Source organism: Vulpes lagopus, chromosome 7, assembly GCF_018345385.1.
Source record: "Vulpes lagopus strain Blue_001 chromosome 7, ASM1834538v1, whole genome shotgun sequence".
Classification (NCBI taxonomy): domain Eukaryota; kingdom Metazoa; phylum Chordata; class Mammalia; order Carnivora; family Canidae; genus Vulpes; species Vulpes lagopus.
The window spans coordinates 54,036,425-54,052,760 of NC_054830.1; the positions used below are offsets into that span (position 1 = coordinate 54,036,425).

General features: G+C 37.6%; 1 protein-coding gene and 1 pseudogene across 1 annotated transcript; one reads left to right on the forward strand and one right to left on the reverse strand.

The window, feature by feature from the left end:
- Positions 1 to 9,360: 9,360 nt before the first annotated feature.
- On the reverse strand, positions 9,361 to 9,889 carry LOC121496214 (annotated as a pseudogene).
- Positions 9,890 to 13,130: 3,241 nt separating this feature from the next.
- LOC121495149 (protein FAM114A2-like) lies at positions 13,131 to 14,686 on the forward strand. Its single transcript, XM_041762424.1, is given in 4 exon segments — positions 13,131 to 13,139; positions 13,385 to 13,881; positions 13,883 to 14,034; positions 14,037 to 14,686. Coding segments are annotated over 4 exon segments (1,272 nt in total). The 3' UTR covers positions 14,651 to 14,686.
- The last annotated feature ends 1,650 nt before the right edge of the window (positions 14,687 to 16,336 follow it).

Genomic DNA, 16,336 nt, shown 5'->3' on the forward strand with positions numbered 1-16,336 from the left:
AAACAAAAACTAAGGGAATTCATGTCCACTAAACCAGCCCTGCAAGAGATAGTAAAAGGAACTCTTTGAGTGGGAAAAAAGACTAGAAAAGAACAGAGAAAATCTCCAGAAACAATAACAACACAAGCAATAAAATGGCACTAAATTTATATTCATCAATAATTACCCTGATTGTAAATGGACTAAATGCTCCAATCAAAAGACACAGAATGTATTAAAACAAAAACCAAAAAACAAGAGCCAGGTGCATGGGTGGCTCATTTGGTTAAGGGGTCAGACTCTTGATTTTAGCTCATGTCATGATCTCAGGTTCATGAGATTGAGCCTCACTGAGCATGAGGTCTGCTTAAAATTCTCTCTCTCCCCCACCCCATAAACAAAAAACAAAACACAATGCAAAACAAAACATAAAAACAAGACCCATCTATATGCTGCCTACAAGAGACTCATTTTAGACCTAAGGACACCTGCAGATTGAAAGTGAGGGGATGGAGAAATATTGTTCATGAAAATGACGTCAAAAGAAAGCTGAAACAGCAATACTTGTATCAGACAAATTAGATTATATTTTTTAATTTTAAAGAATTTTTATTTCAATTTTGTTAACACATAGTGTATTATTAGTTTATATTAGTTTTATGAGGGGTAGAATTTAGGAATTCATCAGTTGCATATAATACCCAGTGCTCATTATACCAAGTACCCTCCTTAATGCCTATCAGCCTATTATCCCATTCTCTCACCTTCCTCCCCTCCAACTACCCTCAGTTTTTTCCTATAGTTAAGTGTCTCTAACGGTTTGCCTCCCTCTGTTTTTATCTTATTTTATTTTCCCCTCCTTTCCTCTATGTTCACAAATTTTGTTTATTAATTTCCACATATGGGTGAAATCACATGGTATTTTGTCTTTCTCTGACTGACCGACTTCACTTAGCATAATACCCTCTAGTTGCAAATGGCAAAATTTCATTCTTTTTGATGGCTGAGTAATATTCCACTGTATGTATATACTACATCCTATTTATCCATTCATCTGTTGATGGACATGTAAGGTTTTTTCCACATTTTGGCTATTGTGAACATTGCTGTAAGAAAATTCGGTTGCGTGTGCCCATTTGAATCATTATTTTTGTATCCTTTGGATAAATATCTAGAAGTCTAATTGCTGGGATATAGGGTAGTTCTATTTTTAACTTTAAAGAAACTTTTTTAACGATTTTATTTATTTATTCATGAGAGACAGACAGAGAGAGAGAGAGAGAGAGAGAGAGGCAGAGACATAGGCAGAGGGAGAAGCAGGCTCCATGCAGGGAGCCTGATGTGGAACTCGATCCCGGGACTCCAGGATCAGACCCTGGGCTGAAGGCGGAGCTAAACCGCTGAGCCACCCGGACTGCCCCGATTTTTAACTTTTTGAGGACCCTTCATACTGTTTTTCCACAGTGGCTACACCAGTTTGCATTTCCACCAACAGTGGAAGAAGGTTCTGCTTTCTCCATATTCTTGCCAAAACCTATTGTTTCCTCTGTTACTAATATCAGCCATTCTGACCTGTGTGAGGTGGTATCTCATCGTGATTTTGATTTGTATTTCCCTGATACTGAAAGATGTTGAGCATTTTTTTTTCATGTGGCTTTTGGTCACTTGTATGTCTTCTTTGGAGAAATGTCTGTTCATGTCTTCAGTCCATTTCTTGGCTGGATTCTTTGTTTTTGGGTGTTGAGTTCAGTAAGTCTTTTGGGTGTTGAATTCAATTAGTTCTTTATAGATCTTGAATACTAGCCCTTTCTTGGATAAGACATTTGTGAATATCTTCTCCCATTCTGTCAGTTGCCTTTTAGTTTTGTTGACTGTTTCCTTTGTTCTGCACAAGCTTTTTATCTTGATGAAGTCCGAGTAGTTAATTTTTGCTTTTGTTTCCCTTCCTTTTGCTTTTGTTTCCCTTGCTAGATGTGTCTAGCAAGAAGTTGCTGAAGCCAAGGTCAAAGACATTGCTACCTCTGTTCTTCTCCAGGATTTTTATGGATTCCTGTCTCATATTTAGGTCTTTAAACCATTTTTGAGAGACAATCTGGATTTTAAACCAAAGACTGCAACAAAAATGAAGAAAGGCACTGTATCATAATAAGGGGTCTCTCCAACAAGAAGATCTAGCAATTTTAACTATTTATGCTCCCAACTTGGGAACACCCAAATATACAAAACAATAACAGCATACAGGAATTCATTGATAATAATACAATACTAGTAGGGGACTTTAACATCACTTACATCGATGGACAGATCATCTAAGCAGAAAATCAACAAGGAAACAATGGTTTTGAATGATACACTGGGCCAGATGGACTTAGTAGATAATATTTGCAACATTTCATCCTAAAGCAACAGAATGCACATTCTTTCCAAGTACACATGGGACCATGGGACAGTCTCTAGAATAGACCACGTACTAGGTTAAAAATCAGCCCTCAACAAGTACAAAAAGATTGAGATCATACCATGCATATTCAGTGCTATGAATCTTGAAGTCAGTCGCAAGAAAAAATGTGGAAAGACCTCAAATACATGGAGGTTAAAAAACATCCTACTAAAGAATGAATAGGTCAACTAGTAAATTAAAGAAGAAATTAAAAATACATGGAAAGAAATGAAAATGAAAACACGATGGTCCAAAACCTTGGGGATGGAGCAGAAGCAGTCTAAGAGGAAAGTGTATAGCAACACAGGCCAACCTCAGAAGAAGAAAAATCTCAAATACACAACCTAACCTTATGCCTGAAGGAGCTAGTAAAATAACGACAAAGAGAGGCAAAAGCAGCAGAAGGAAGAAAATAATAAATATTAGAACATAAATAAATGATATAAAAACAAAAAAAAACAGTAAAACAGATCAATGAAATGAGGAACTGATCCTTTGAAAAAATAATTTTTTTAAAAGATTTTATTTATTTATTCATGAGAGACACAGAGGGAGGCTCATTAGAGACACAGAGGGAGGCAAAGACATAGACAGAGGGAGAAGCAGGCTCCCTGTGGGGAGCTTGATGTGGGATTCGATCCCAGGAGCTTAAGATCACAACCTGAGCCAAATGCAGATGCTCAACCACTGAGCCACCCAGGTGCCCCTGAAAAAATAAAATTGACGAACCCCTAGCCATATTTATCAAAAACAAAAGAGAAAGGATCCAAATAAATAACATCATGAATGAGTAAGGAGAGATCACAATGAACACCACAGAAATACAAATAATTATAAGAGATTATGAAAAATTACATGCCAATGAACTGGGCAACCTGGAAGAAATGGATAAATTCCTAGAAATGTATAAACCACTAAAATAGAAGCAGGAAGACATAGAAAACTTGAAAAGAACTATAACCAGCAAAGAAATTGAATTAGTAATTAAAAAATCTCCTCACAAACAAAAACCCAGGGTCAGATGGCTGCCTAGAGGAATTCTACCAAACATTTAAAGAAGAGTTAATACTATTCTTCTGAAGCTATTCCAAAAAATAGAAAAGGAAGGAAAATTTCTTAACTCATTCTATGAGGCCAGCATTATCTTGATTCTAAAACCAGACAAAGACCCCCCTAAAAAAGAGAACTACAGGCCAATATCCCTGATGAACACAAGTGAAAAAATTCTCAATAAAATACTAGAAAGTTGAATTCAACAGTACATTAAAAGAATTGTTCACCATGGTCAAGTGGGATTTATTCCTGGGTTGCAAGGGTAGCTCAATATTCACAAATCAGTGAAGATGATATACCACATTAATAAAAGAGAGGATAAGAACCTTTACCAAGAGATGTAGGAAAAGCATTTGATAAAGTACAGCATCCATTCTTTTTTTTTTTTTTGAAAGATTTTATTTACTTGTTTGAGAGAAAGAGAGAGAGAGAGAGAGCACAAGCAGGGGGAGCAGCAGAGGGAGAGGGAGAAGCAGGATCCCCACTGAGCAGGGAGCCCAAGTAGGACTCAATCCTGGGACCTGAGCTGAAGGCAGACACTTAGCCTCCTGAGCCACCCGGGTGCCCTACAGCATTCGTTCTTGATAAAAACCCTCAACAAAGTAGGGATAGATGAAACATACTTCAACATCCTGAAGGCCATATACAAAGGACCCACAGCTAATATCATCCTCACTGGGGAAAAACTGAGAGTTTTCCCTTTTGGTCCAGCAACAAGACAGAGATGTCCACTTTCACCACTGTTACTTAACATAGTACTGGAATCCCTAGCCTCAGCAATCAGCACAAAGAAATAAAAGGCATCCAAATCAGCAAGGAAGAAGTCAAACTTCCACTATTTGCAAATAACATAAAACTCTATTAGAAAACCCAAAAGATTCCACCAAAAAAATTGCTAGAACTGATACACAAATTCAGTAAAGTAGTAGGATGCAAAATCAATGTACAGAAAGCCGTTGCACTTCTATATACCAATAATAAAGCAGCAGGAAGAGAAATCAGGAATCAATCCCATTCACAACTGCACCAAAACCCATAAGATACCTAGGAATAAACCTAACAAAGAGGTGAAGATCTGTGCTCAAAACCATAAAACACTTGTGAAAGAAATTGAAGAGGACACAAAGAAATAGAAAAACATCCCATGCCCATGGATTGGAAGAACAAATATTGTTAAAATGTCTATATTACCCAAACCAATCTACACATTTAATGCAATCCCTATCAAAATACCACCATCATTTTTCACAGAACTGGAATAAACAATCTTAAAATGTGTATGGAACCAAGAAAGACCTGAATAGCCAAAGCACTCTTGAAAAAGAAAAGCAAAACTGGAGGCATCACAATTTCAGACTCTAAGTTATATTACAAAGCTGTGGGAATTAAGACAGTGTGGCAGCGGCACAAAACCAGACACATAGATCAACGAAACTATATGGTCAATTAATCTTCAACAAAGCAGGGAATAGTATCCAATGGAAAAAAGACAGTCTCTTCAACAAAAGGTGTTGGGAAAACTGGACAGCAACATGCAGAAGAGTGAGATGGGCACTGAGGAGGGCACTTGGCGGGATGAGCACTGGGTGTTATGCTATATGTTGGCAAATTGAATTCCAATAAAAAAAGTAATTTAAAAAAATAAATAAATTCAAAATGGATGAAAGACCTAAATGTGAAACAGGAAACCTTCAAACTCCTAGAAGAGAACACAGGCAGCAGCCTCTTTGACATGGGCCATAGCAACTTCTTACTAGATATGTCTCCTGAGGCAAGAGAAACAAAAGCAAAATTTAACTACTAGGACTTCATCAAGATAAAAAGCTTCTGTACAGCAAAGGAAACAATCAACAAAACTACAAGGCAGCCTAAAGAATGGGAGAAGATATGAAATGGCATATCTGATAAAGGGCTAATACCCAAAATATGTAAAGAACTTAGTGAACTCAACATGTAAACCCAAATGATCTAATTTAAAAATGGGCAGAAGACATAAACAGATATTCTCTCAAAGAAGACATCCAGATGGCCAACAGACACATGGAAAGATGCTCAACATCACTCGTTATCAAGGAAATACAAATCAAAACTACAATGAGATACCACCTCACCCCTGTCAGAATGGCTAAAATTAACAACACAGGAAACAACAGGTGTTGGTGAGGATGTAGAGAAAGGGGAACCCTCTTGCACTGTTAATGGAAATGCAAACTGGTGCAGCCACTCTGGAAAACAGTATGGAAGTTCCTCAAAAAGTTAAAAATAGAACTAACTACTCTATGATCCAGTAATTGCACTACTAGGTATTTACCTAAAGAATACAAAAATACTAAGTCAAAGGGATGCATGCATCCCAATGTGTAGAGCAGCATTTTCAACAGCCAAATTATGAAACAGCCCAAATGTCCATCCATTAACTGACGAATGAATAAAGACAATGTGATACACACACACACACACACACACACACACACACACACACACCTACACTCACATAATGGAATATACTCAGCCATAAGAAAGTTGAAGTCTTGCCATTTGCAACAATGTGGATGGAGCTAGAGAGTACTATGCTAAGTGAAATAAGTCAGACAGAGAAAGGCAAATACCATATGGTTTCACTCATGTGGAATTTAAGAAAGAACAGATGAACCTAGGTGGGAAAAAAGAGAGGCAAGCCATAACTATAGAGAACAACCTGAGAGGTGCTGGAGGAGAGGGACAGAGAAATGGGTTAGATGGGTGAGTGGTACTAAAGGGGGCACTAGCTGTTGATGAGCACTGGGTATTGTATTCAAGTGATGAATCACTAAATTCTACTACTGAAACTAACATTACACTGTATGTTAACTACCTGGAATTTAAGTAAAAACTCAAAACTAGAAAAAAAAATAATGAATAGAATAGAATAGAATAGAATAGAATAGAATAGAATAGAATAGAATAGAATAATCCTTTCCCTTCCCTATCTTTTGGAAACAAGGAGATCTCAGATATTTAGTATGGGAATAAGAAGGAGTTCTGATGATAAATTTCATACTATTGTGGAGTTCCGCATCCCCCTTTCCCCCATGACTGTATCACCCTGGAGTTTTTAACTCTCTGAGTTGTCCACACTGAGTCTCCAGCACTTATTTAATAAGAGGTAAGGTTTTCCTACCCCGGCACTGGTTCTTGCAGCAGTTTCCACTTGTGCATCTCTGGTTTGGTAATCTGTGACTCCTTGTATTCATCTGTCTGTCTCTCCAATCTTGGCGACTGTGGTTTTCCAGTGCCTTCCCCTTCTCTTGTGGATCCAAGCAGAGCTGTTGATTTTTCAGTCTGTGGAGCCATTTACTTGTTAAGGTGGAGTGGCAACTTCCAAGCTCATTACATGCAGACCCAACAACAACCCATTTTTAAATCTTGATATTGGTGATTTGCTTTTCTCTCTCTCTCTTTTTTTTTTTTTGTAGATCTAGCTAAGAATTGTTATTTTTGATCTTGAGAAACAGTTTTTGGCTTCTTTAATTTTCTATATAGTTGTCAGATTAGTTTTCTTTATATATTCTCTTATTTTCCTTCTTTCCTTCCTAGGTATATTATTTCTAATATATATATTAGTAGTATAGATTCTACTCTAGTTGTTTGTGGTCTGAAAAAACAACTTTGTATAATTTTGATCCTCTTCAAGTTATTGAGATTCATTTTATGTCCCAGTATATGGCTTATGTTGGTGTGTCATGTGCATGGAGAAAATTGTTCTACAGTTTGGGATGTAGAGCTCCGTACCTAATAATTAAAAGAAAGTCCTTGATAGCATTGCTTAAATCTACCATGTTGTCTAATGTCTTCTACTATTAATTTCTGGAGAAGAGTGTTAAAATATCTCACTATGCTTGTGAAATTGTAGGTAGCTCCCTTTATTTCTCTCAATTTTTGCCTCATGCATTTGAGGCCATGTGATTAGTTGCATACACAGTGATATTTGTTATCAATATCAAATTGCCTTCCTGACGAAGTTTTGTGCTTTTATCTTTGTGAAAAATCTATCCTGCTGTGGCAAACACTTCATCTTTATGTCTGCTTTATCTGATATTAAAACAGCAACCTGAGATGTCTTATACTCACTCTTTACATGGTGTATCTCTTTCACTCCCTTACTCCCTTTTTAGTTCTCTTACATTAGAAAACATGTAATGGGACTTGTTCTGTATTCACTATGTCAGTCTCTGCCTTTTAACTTGATTGTTTAGATTATCAATTTTTTAAAAAAGATTCATTTATTTATTTTAGAGAGGGGAGTAGGGCAAGTGAAGAAGGAAAGAGAGAATCTCAAGCAGACTCCCTGCTGAGTGTGGACCCCCCACCCCCTGATGTGGGGCTCCATCCTCCAACCCTGAGATCGTGACCTGACCCCAAACCAAGAGTTGTATGCTCAACCAACTAGGCTACCTAGGCACCTCTCTTGCTTTTAAAAAAATTGTTTGACTACTATAACATTAGTATTCTAATGTATCAATTACATACTGGAATTTTGGCAGTATGTCTTTGAATTACTTTTTTCATTGTTATCCCAGGAAAATTAATGTCCATATCTGACTTTTACAACCTACCTAGAATTAATATGTAGTATCATTTCATGTAAATTGTCAAACCTTTAATACCATATTGGTCATTTACACCACCATCATTGTTGAAGATATTACATCTCTACACAGAAAACTCCCAATACACTGTGTTATAATTTTAAAAAAACAGTCACGTGTATTTTAAAGAAATTTTGAGAAGGAATAAAATAAATGTTTTCTAGTTACTCATACATTTACCATTTCTGTGCCATCCTTTATGTTCTACACATGCAAGTTTCCATCATATCTTCAATTGTGAAGTACTTTATTTAGCTTATCCTGTAGAGCAACTATGCTTGCAAATATTTCTTTTAGTTCAACTTCAATCAAAGATATTTTTGAAGGATATAGAATGGTGGGTTAGTAGGATTTAAAAAAATATAGCACTTTAAAGATACTTTGGCTGCCTTGTGATATCCATTGTTACTGATGAAAAAAACCTATGGTCATTCAAATAATTATTTTCTCATATCAATGTATCATTTGTCTCTAGCTGCTTCCAAAATATTTTATCTTTGGGTTTCAGTAGCTTTTTTTTCTTTTTGGGTTTTAGTAGTTTTTTATGATTTGTTTAAGCATAATTTCCTTTGCATTTATCCCATTTGGGGTTTGCTGAACTTCAAAATTGATAAATATGTATCTTTTGTCACATTTGGTTAGTTTTATGGCTACTAATTTTTCCAAAAATCCCCCCCCCCATTTTTTCTTCTCTAATGATAATTATATGTACTTTAGACCTTCTGATATTATCTGGTAGGAACCTGAGGCTCTGTCATTTCTTTCAATCTAATTTCTGTTTCTCTATTGGCCAATCATCAAGTTTGTAGATTATTCCTCTTCCGTCATCTCCATTCACTACTGAGCCCATTGAGGAAGATTTTAATTTTCAGTTGTAAAAATTTTCAGTTCTAAATTTTCCATTTGGTTATGTTTTATAACTTCTGTTTTTCTACGGAGAAATCCTATCTTTTCATTCATTTTTAGTGCATCTTTCTTACCTTATGGGTCAGATTTATATTTTATAATGTTATAAATATAATATAGAAAAATATATTTATAACTTATAAGAACTTCTATTTGTGTCTACGACAGTTTCAATACCATTTCTTAATCTTGGGTTTGGCTTCTACGTATTTATCCCTTAGTATTGCTTACATTTTCCCAGTTCTTTATATTTTGAGTAATTTTTTTTTTTGACAGATCCTGCTGCAGGTTTATTTGTACAAATAAAATAGCACAGGAGGACACCAGGCCCATGCCGACAGAAGCCCAGGGGTCATACCAGTCTTTCTGTCCTCACACTGGCAGGCAGAAGCCTCTACACTGGAGCCTTTGTGGGGGCCTGGGCACCTTTGGGAGCCTGCGCTGCAGGAGTAGAAGCAGGAGCTGGAGCTGGGGTCACAGCTGCAGCCTGGGCCTTGGTTTGAGCCTTGGCCTTGGCCTTTGGCCAGCAGAGCCTGAGACCTTTGGCAATGCGGGCACGAGCAGGTTTCCCGAGCTTGGGGTGAGCAATGTAGGCAAGTCGATTGAGCTTGTGGCTGCCGCCCTTTGGGATCTTGGGCTTAACCTCCTTGGGCTTGACAAGGGCCTTGATAGCCTCAGCACGCGCAGTCATAGCCTTGACATTGTTGGCCTGCATCTTCTTCAGGCCCTTCTTGTTGTGCTTCTTTGCAAAGCACGTGTTCCTCAGGAACTTGGGGTCTACCCCCTTAAGAGATTCGTATCTTTGTGACCGGGGTTTCTTGATGCCATTTCTGTGCCATTTTCATGACTGGTTGTGCGTGGTGTGGTTCTTAGACTTGGCCATGTCTGCACCAAAGCCCGCCGCTCTATTTTGAGTAATTTTGAATTGTATCTTGGACTTTGTGACTATTAGCCTATGCTTTTAGTCTTGTTACAATCCTCTGAAGAATGTTTGTTTTGTTTTAGAAGGCAATCTCCCCTCTTAGATGCATATTGTAAGTTCTGTTTCTTCTTCTTTTTGTATTTGTTCCAACAGTTGGTTTAGGACTGTCCCATACATGTCTGGGATTAATCCTAGATTTGTGCACTACATATACAGAATTAGAGACCCTTCTCTGATTGTCTTCCCTCTGGGATTCCTTCTGACAGTCTCTGGCTTTAAAGACCCCGATCTTTTTCCCTCTGGCCAGCAGGACATGATTCCTATTACCATTGCCACATCAATTCATAAGATTGATCACGCTCTTCACCTGACTCACACATCAATGTTTAGGATAGCAGGGTGCAGAATTTTGGTCATCAGCGGCTGACCTAGGAGACCCTCCTCAAATAAGGTTCTTGGAGTGGCTGGTGTTCAGATGATACCTGGCTTGCCTAATGAATCAAGCACAAAAATCTCATTTTAAAACTGGAGAAAAATAGATACCTTCAAAGTGACTTGGAGTTCTGATTATAATGACATAAATCACAGAGAAAATAACATGACAGAAAATTCTGAAACAAGTCATACTCTAAGAGACATACCACACTGTGAAAGAGGAAAGAAAAGATAAGTAGGCAAATCAGGAAATCAAAATAAAAGAAAGAGGCAAGCAAAACAAAACATAAATGGAATAAGAAATGTCAAAGTGAAATATGAACATTCATTTGGAAAAATTATCACTCAAGGGCCATTTAGAACTAAAGCGAAGGCTGTGGTTTCCTCAGGAGAAAGTTAACATGGCTAAAATTTCCCTTAAAAACTTGATCAAGGAAGCAATCACTTTAGACGTTGTGTCATTCTGCAATTATCTGAATCATGAATAATCATATGGAACACAGTGTTTTCAAATGGACTGCAAACTAGTGAAGAATGCTAAGGTCATTGTACTCAAGCCAGTGGTCAGAGAAATGGAGAATATAATGACGGAGGAAACTCTTTGCCAGATCCCAGTGCAAATTTGGGCATTATGACCTTGTGGGTGGCACAGATTACAGGGGGAAAAAAGGAAGGATGAGCACATCTGTTTTCACTGTACGATACCATCATAAAAATGCACATTTCTTAGGATGGAGATAATGTATAAATAATATGATTTATCTTTAGGATTTACAATGTGCCTTATGTACACGAAAGGGCATTTTTTTAAAGATTTTATTTATTTATTCATGAGAGACACACACACACACAGAGAGAGAGAGAGAGAGGTAGAGGCCCAGGCAGAGGGAGAAGCAGGCTCCATGCAGGGAGCCCCACGTGGGACTTGATCCCAGTCTCCAGGATCACACCCTGGGCTGAAGGCGGCGCTAAACCACTGAGCCACTCGGGCTGGAAAGGGCATATTTAGTTTGTTACTATCATAAAGGTCAATTTCACCTTCATTGTCATCATTATAATCCTCTTCCAGAAACTGAAGTATAAATGAACAGAAAGGATCTGGGAGGTGAAATTGACAATACACCACACATGTGGGTTTGGGCTGTGGATTTACTGGAAAATATCCTCTACCTTGTGACATATGGACCAGGGAGGGAACTGTGGAGAAACAGCTGGTAGAGTCTAGGAAGGCAAAATCATCACCAACTAGATGTCAGTGTACAGAGCATGGTGAAATATACTAACTGCAAGGGAATGAAAATGGGAAATCTGAGGAATATTTGAATACATGAGTAGCAGCAATCTCCAAAAAAAACACGGGTAAGAATTATCCATTGCTTTTGCAAATTTCAAGGACTGCAAAGTTCAGTTCAGGGTGGTCCCTTACACATGGGTACTTATAGTCTCAATATTTTTACATCTATTTTGAGAAAAATCAAGAGAAGAGTAATTATTATTCCAAAGTAAAGAAACAAGAAAACCCCAGAGGTGCTTTATCACAAATATGAAACAGTCATTACTGGGAAGCCCAAACAGTCCTACATAAGAATTGGTTTCCATAATCCACCCATTAATGACATAAAAGTAGTCTTACTTTTTTCCTCTTTAACATCATCTTCTTTGTATTTTAGTAACAAAAAAGTAGATCAGTTCCCATTTATCTGATAATAAATTCATGATAAGATATAGTTTAGAAAAAAAAAAATAAAACCCAAACATAGAGATCAGGGCAGATGAAAATGCTCTGTTACACATTTTCCTCTTAATGAAATGAATTCTGGCTAATGCTCAATGAGAAGGAAGGGGTATTTTTAAAATGAATAATACATGGAGAAGAGACAAATAGACAAAACAGTCCTTTTCCCTACCAAATATTGTAAGATTATATGCTTAAGTCTTCAGCAAACAGGCAAGGGACGTTTCTATCATCATCACTGTGTTTTCTTTATTTTTTGTGTAACTGCAGCCTCATTTTCACCATCCTCTGATGTGAAGTTTCCTAGCTGCAAGAGCATATGATTCAGTACTGTCAACATTAATTTTAAATTCATGAAATTAAAACTGAGAAAAGAAAGATCCTCATGAGAAAATACTGGTAAATATTTTGAAGGAGTGTGAGGTTAAACTCTCTTGATAAAATGATGTTTTAAACAAAGAACCTCACTTTCTTTTCAAGACATACATTATTTTTTAATGGCCCAAATTAGAGGGTTATTAAAGAATAGTTCTAATTGATTTATGAAGATGAGAAAAGTAAAGCAGTATTTTTAATGAAAACCCAGAGCTAAAATTTATTCCTTTATGAGGAATATTAATATGAATTAGTAATATTCTGCTCTAAAATGACAAAATGTAATATCTCCTTGAGATCTGAACTAGCAAGTCAATAAAAGTAATTTTATTCAAGGCTCCTCAGCGGCGGCGGCGGCAGCAGCGGCAATGACCTAATCATGTCAGATAAAGATCATATTGAGGGATCCCTGGGTGGCACAGCGGTTTGGCGCCTGCCTTTGGCCCAGGGCGCGATCCTGGAGACCCGGGATCGAATCCCACGTCGGGCTCCCGGTGCATGGAGCCTGCTTCTCCCTCTGCCTATGTCTCTGCCTCTCTCTCTCTCTCTCTCTGTGTGACTATCATAAATAAATAAAAATTAAAAAAAAAAACTTAAAAAAAAAAAAAGATGATATTGAGACTCCAGTGGTAACTGAAGCAACCTCCACCCTTGAAGATGGGAACTGTGAGCTGGCCGAGAATTCTGAGTTTGTTGACCAAAGTACCAAGCCAGAGAATAAATCAGAGCTTGCAGCTATCACTAGGAAAAGACCAGAGTCCAAACCTTCCAGGAACCTTGAGACTTAAGAAGTTCTCCCTGTTGAGGCATCACAGGCTGTAGACAAAGCTAATTAGATACCTTCTCTGTATTCTCTCTTATTCTTTATTTTTTTTCCCTTTTCTTTTGCCTTTTGTTTTTCTGACTACTAGGAAGAACAGGAGACTGTTTCCAAAGATGTACCTCAGACCGGATGGGGATATTGGGGCAGCTGGGGCAAGTCCTTGCTCTCTTCAGCCTCAGCTACAGTAGCTACAGTGGGACAAGGTATTTCAAATGTCATTGAGAAGGCAGAGACTCCTCTTGGAATTCCTAGTCCCAGTGAAATTTCAACTGAAGTCCAGTATGCAGCAGGAGAGACAAATGCCAGTGAGAATGCAAACTCCTCCTCATTGATTGGGCCATTTGGTGTATTTTCAACCATCTCTACGGCTGTTCAAACCACAGGAAAGAGCGTGATCAGTGGGGGTTTGGATGCCTTAGAATTCATTGGGAAAAAGACAATGGATGTAATAGCAGAAGGGGATCCTGGATTTAAAAGAACCAAGGGTCTGATGAACTGGAATTCTACATTGTCTCAGGTTTTACGAGAGGCAAAGGAGAAAGAAGAGCTATGGACCTCCAATGAGGTTACCTTGGAAACGGACAAGAACTCATTATGGGCTCCTTTTTGATGAATTTCAAGGCCTTTCGCATCTGGAAGCTCTGGAGATGCTTTCGCGAGAAAGTGAAATAAAGGTGAAATCTATTCTTAATTCCTTAAGTGGAGAAGAACTACAGACTCTGAAACTTGAATTGGAGCAACTCTAGCAGAGTTCTGTGAGGAAGAGGAAGAAGAGAAAAAAGATGACGAAGACTTTACCAAAGAAATAACAGAGCTATTTTCCCAGCTGCATGTCTCCTCCAAACGTGAGAAACTTACCAAGGCAAGGAATACTGCCTACAAATGGATCAGTACATCTCTGGCCAAGCCATCAGAAGAGAAGGAAGATGGAGAGAAACAGTTGGAAACAGAAAAAAATGAGCAAATCAGTAAAAATTCAATAGAGGATATCCATGCATTTGCAATCCAGAGCCTAGCAGAGCTGACTGCCTGCTCAGTTGAACTGTTTCACAAAACAGCGGCTCTGGTTCTGCATGGCCAGAAGCAGGAAGTGACAGCCATAGAAAGAAGCAGTACTCTTTCCCAGATGACAATTGTGTTGTGTAAAGAGTTGTCTTCTCTGTCTAAAGAGTTCACCACTTGCCTAACAACTGCTGGGGGCAAAGAAAAGGCAGACATCCTTAATCCCCTAATCACTGCAGTATTTCTGGAGGCATCAAACAGTGCTTCCTATATTCAGGATGCCTTTCAGCTGCTCTTACCTGTGCTGGAGATCTCTCTCATTGAGAACAAAACTGAATTACCAGAGGCATGAGCTATATACAGGCCCAGGGTTTTTGTCAGAACATTGAAGAACAGAGAGGATTCAACCCAAAACTTGTGGTGGCCAAGAAATGCCACTCTCTTTTGGGTACCCCTGCAGAAGGGAAGGAAAAAGGATTCTTTTAGTGTATAAAATTTGGTCAGGAGAGCAGGTTTAAAGGAGTTTTGTTGCCTTCACTGCTTGGGTGAAATATTTAGGTCTTCACACTGCCCTTCTAAGTTGTTAGAATTATTAAATTATTTGAGAAGAAATTTTTATGGAAAGTTCAAGAATAATAGCTCTAGATAAAGGTTAATGGGAGACTCAGGCAAAAATATTGCTCTTTATTGGACATGATGCAAAACACTAACAGTTTTGTTATGGTTCTGTATGATTTTGCAGCCCACTGATATAATTGGTTGTGAAGCAAGAGAGAAACAATTTAGTATTCTAGAAGTCCTGTGCTTGATCTGTCGATGCCATGACCTTTCTCCTTTCTATAATAAAATCTGTGGCTTTAAGAAAACAGTATATAGAAACTGTAATGATTACCTAGATTCTTAGGACTTGGTTAGAAAGTTTCATGTGTTCTTTAATTCTCAATAGGTCTTTGGCATGGAGGAGAAACTTCTGAAATGTACTTGAAGCCACATGAATTAACTACAGCAAAGTGCCCTTTGGCTTTAAATTGTTCTTCTACCCTAAGGTGACAAGCTTCAAGTTGTAATTGAACCCCAGTCAAGGGGGTTCCAGACCAATAAGTGCAACTTAGAGAAACAATTTCATGTTTGCAGGTATTCCAAGTCTCTCCAGGATGTTTTTCATGCACATCTTATGTGCAGGATAAATTCTGTAATAGCCAGCTCCAAAGGAGTATTGAAGCTCTTTCAGTAATGGAGTTTTTGTTATTTAAATGCTGTTGAAGGGGACTATAGAGTCCCATAGAAATCATTTATAACAGAATTTAACCTGTAAGATACAATATGTTTTTCCTTCTTTTTGTTTTTTGTTTGTTTTAATGTATTCCTTAGCATGTTTATAAATACAACTTTTATCCTTTAGATCTTAAGCCTTCTTTTGCTCTCTTCAACAATGTAAGAGGCTAATAAGGTGTTATCTTCCTAAAAGTTATTTGGTATCCACTCTTTTTTTTAAAAAAAAATTCTCCAACTTTGTTGTTGGAGGTAACTTTTGTGAGCTCTACCACTCATCTTCTAAAACGTTTAAATAAAAAGTAATAATTGTGTCACCTGAAAAAAAAGTAACTTTATTCAGAAAAATATATGCATACCTGAAATTAATTAATTCAGTTTTCAAATGAAAAAGCCGAATATTTTTCTGAGTCACCAAATTAAAGTACTAAACATACTTAAAACGTTTCCCCATTCCATTATAGAAAAAACAATCTTCTGAACTATGGGAGATATTTAAACCTGAGGCTACCAAAAAATTTTACCCAATGTTAAGACCCAATTTGCCTCTTTCCCCAGCCTGCCTAGTATCCTGCCCATGCAGTGATTCTAAGTCTGTGGAATAAAGAGGCACTTACCAGATGGACATGTGGGGCGCATGTGAGAAGAATCTGTATAGTTGAAAGGAAAGAATATCTCATATCTCTAGATGAGATAACCTCATATCTCTATATCTATATCATATATATCTATATCATATATATCTATATATATAGATATAGATATA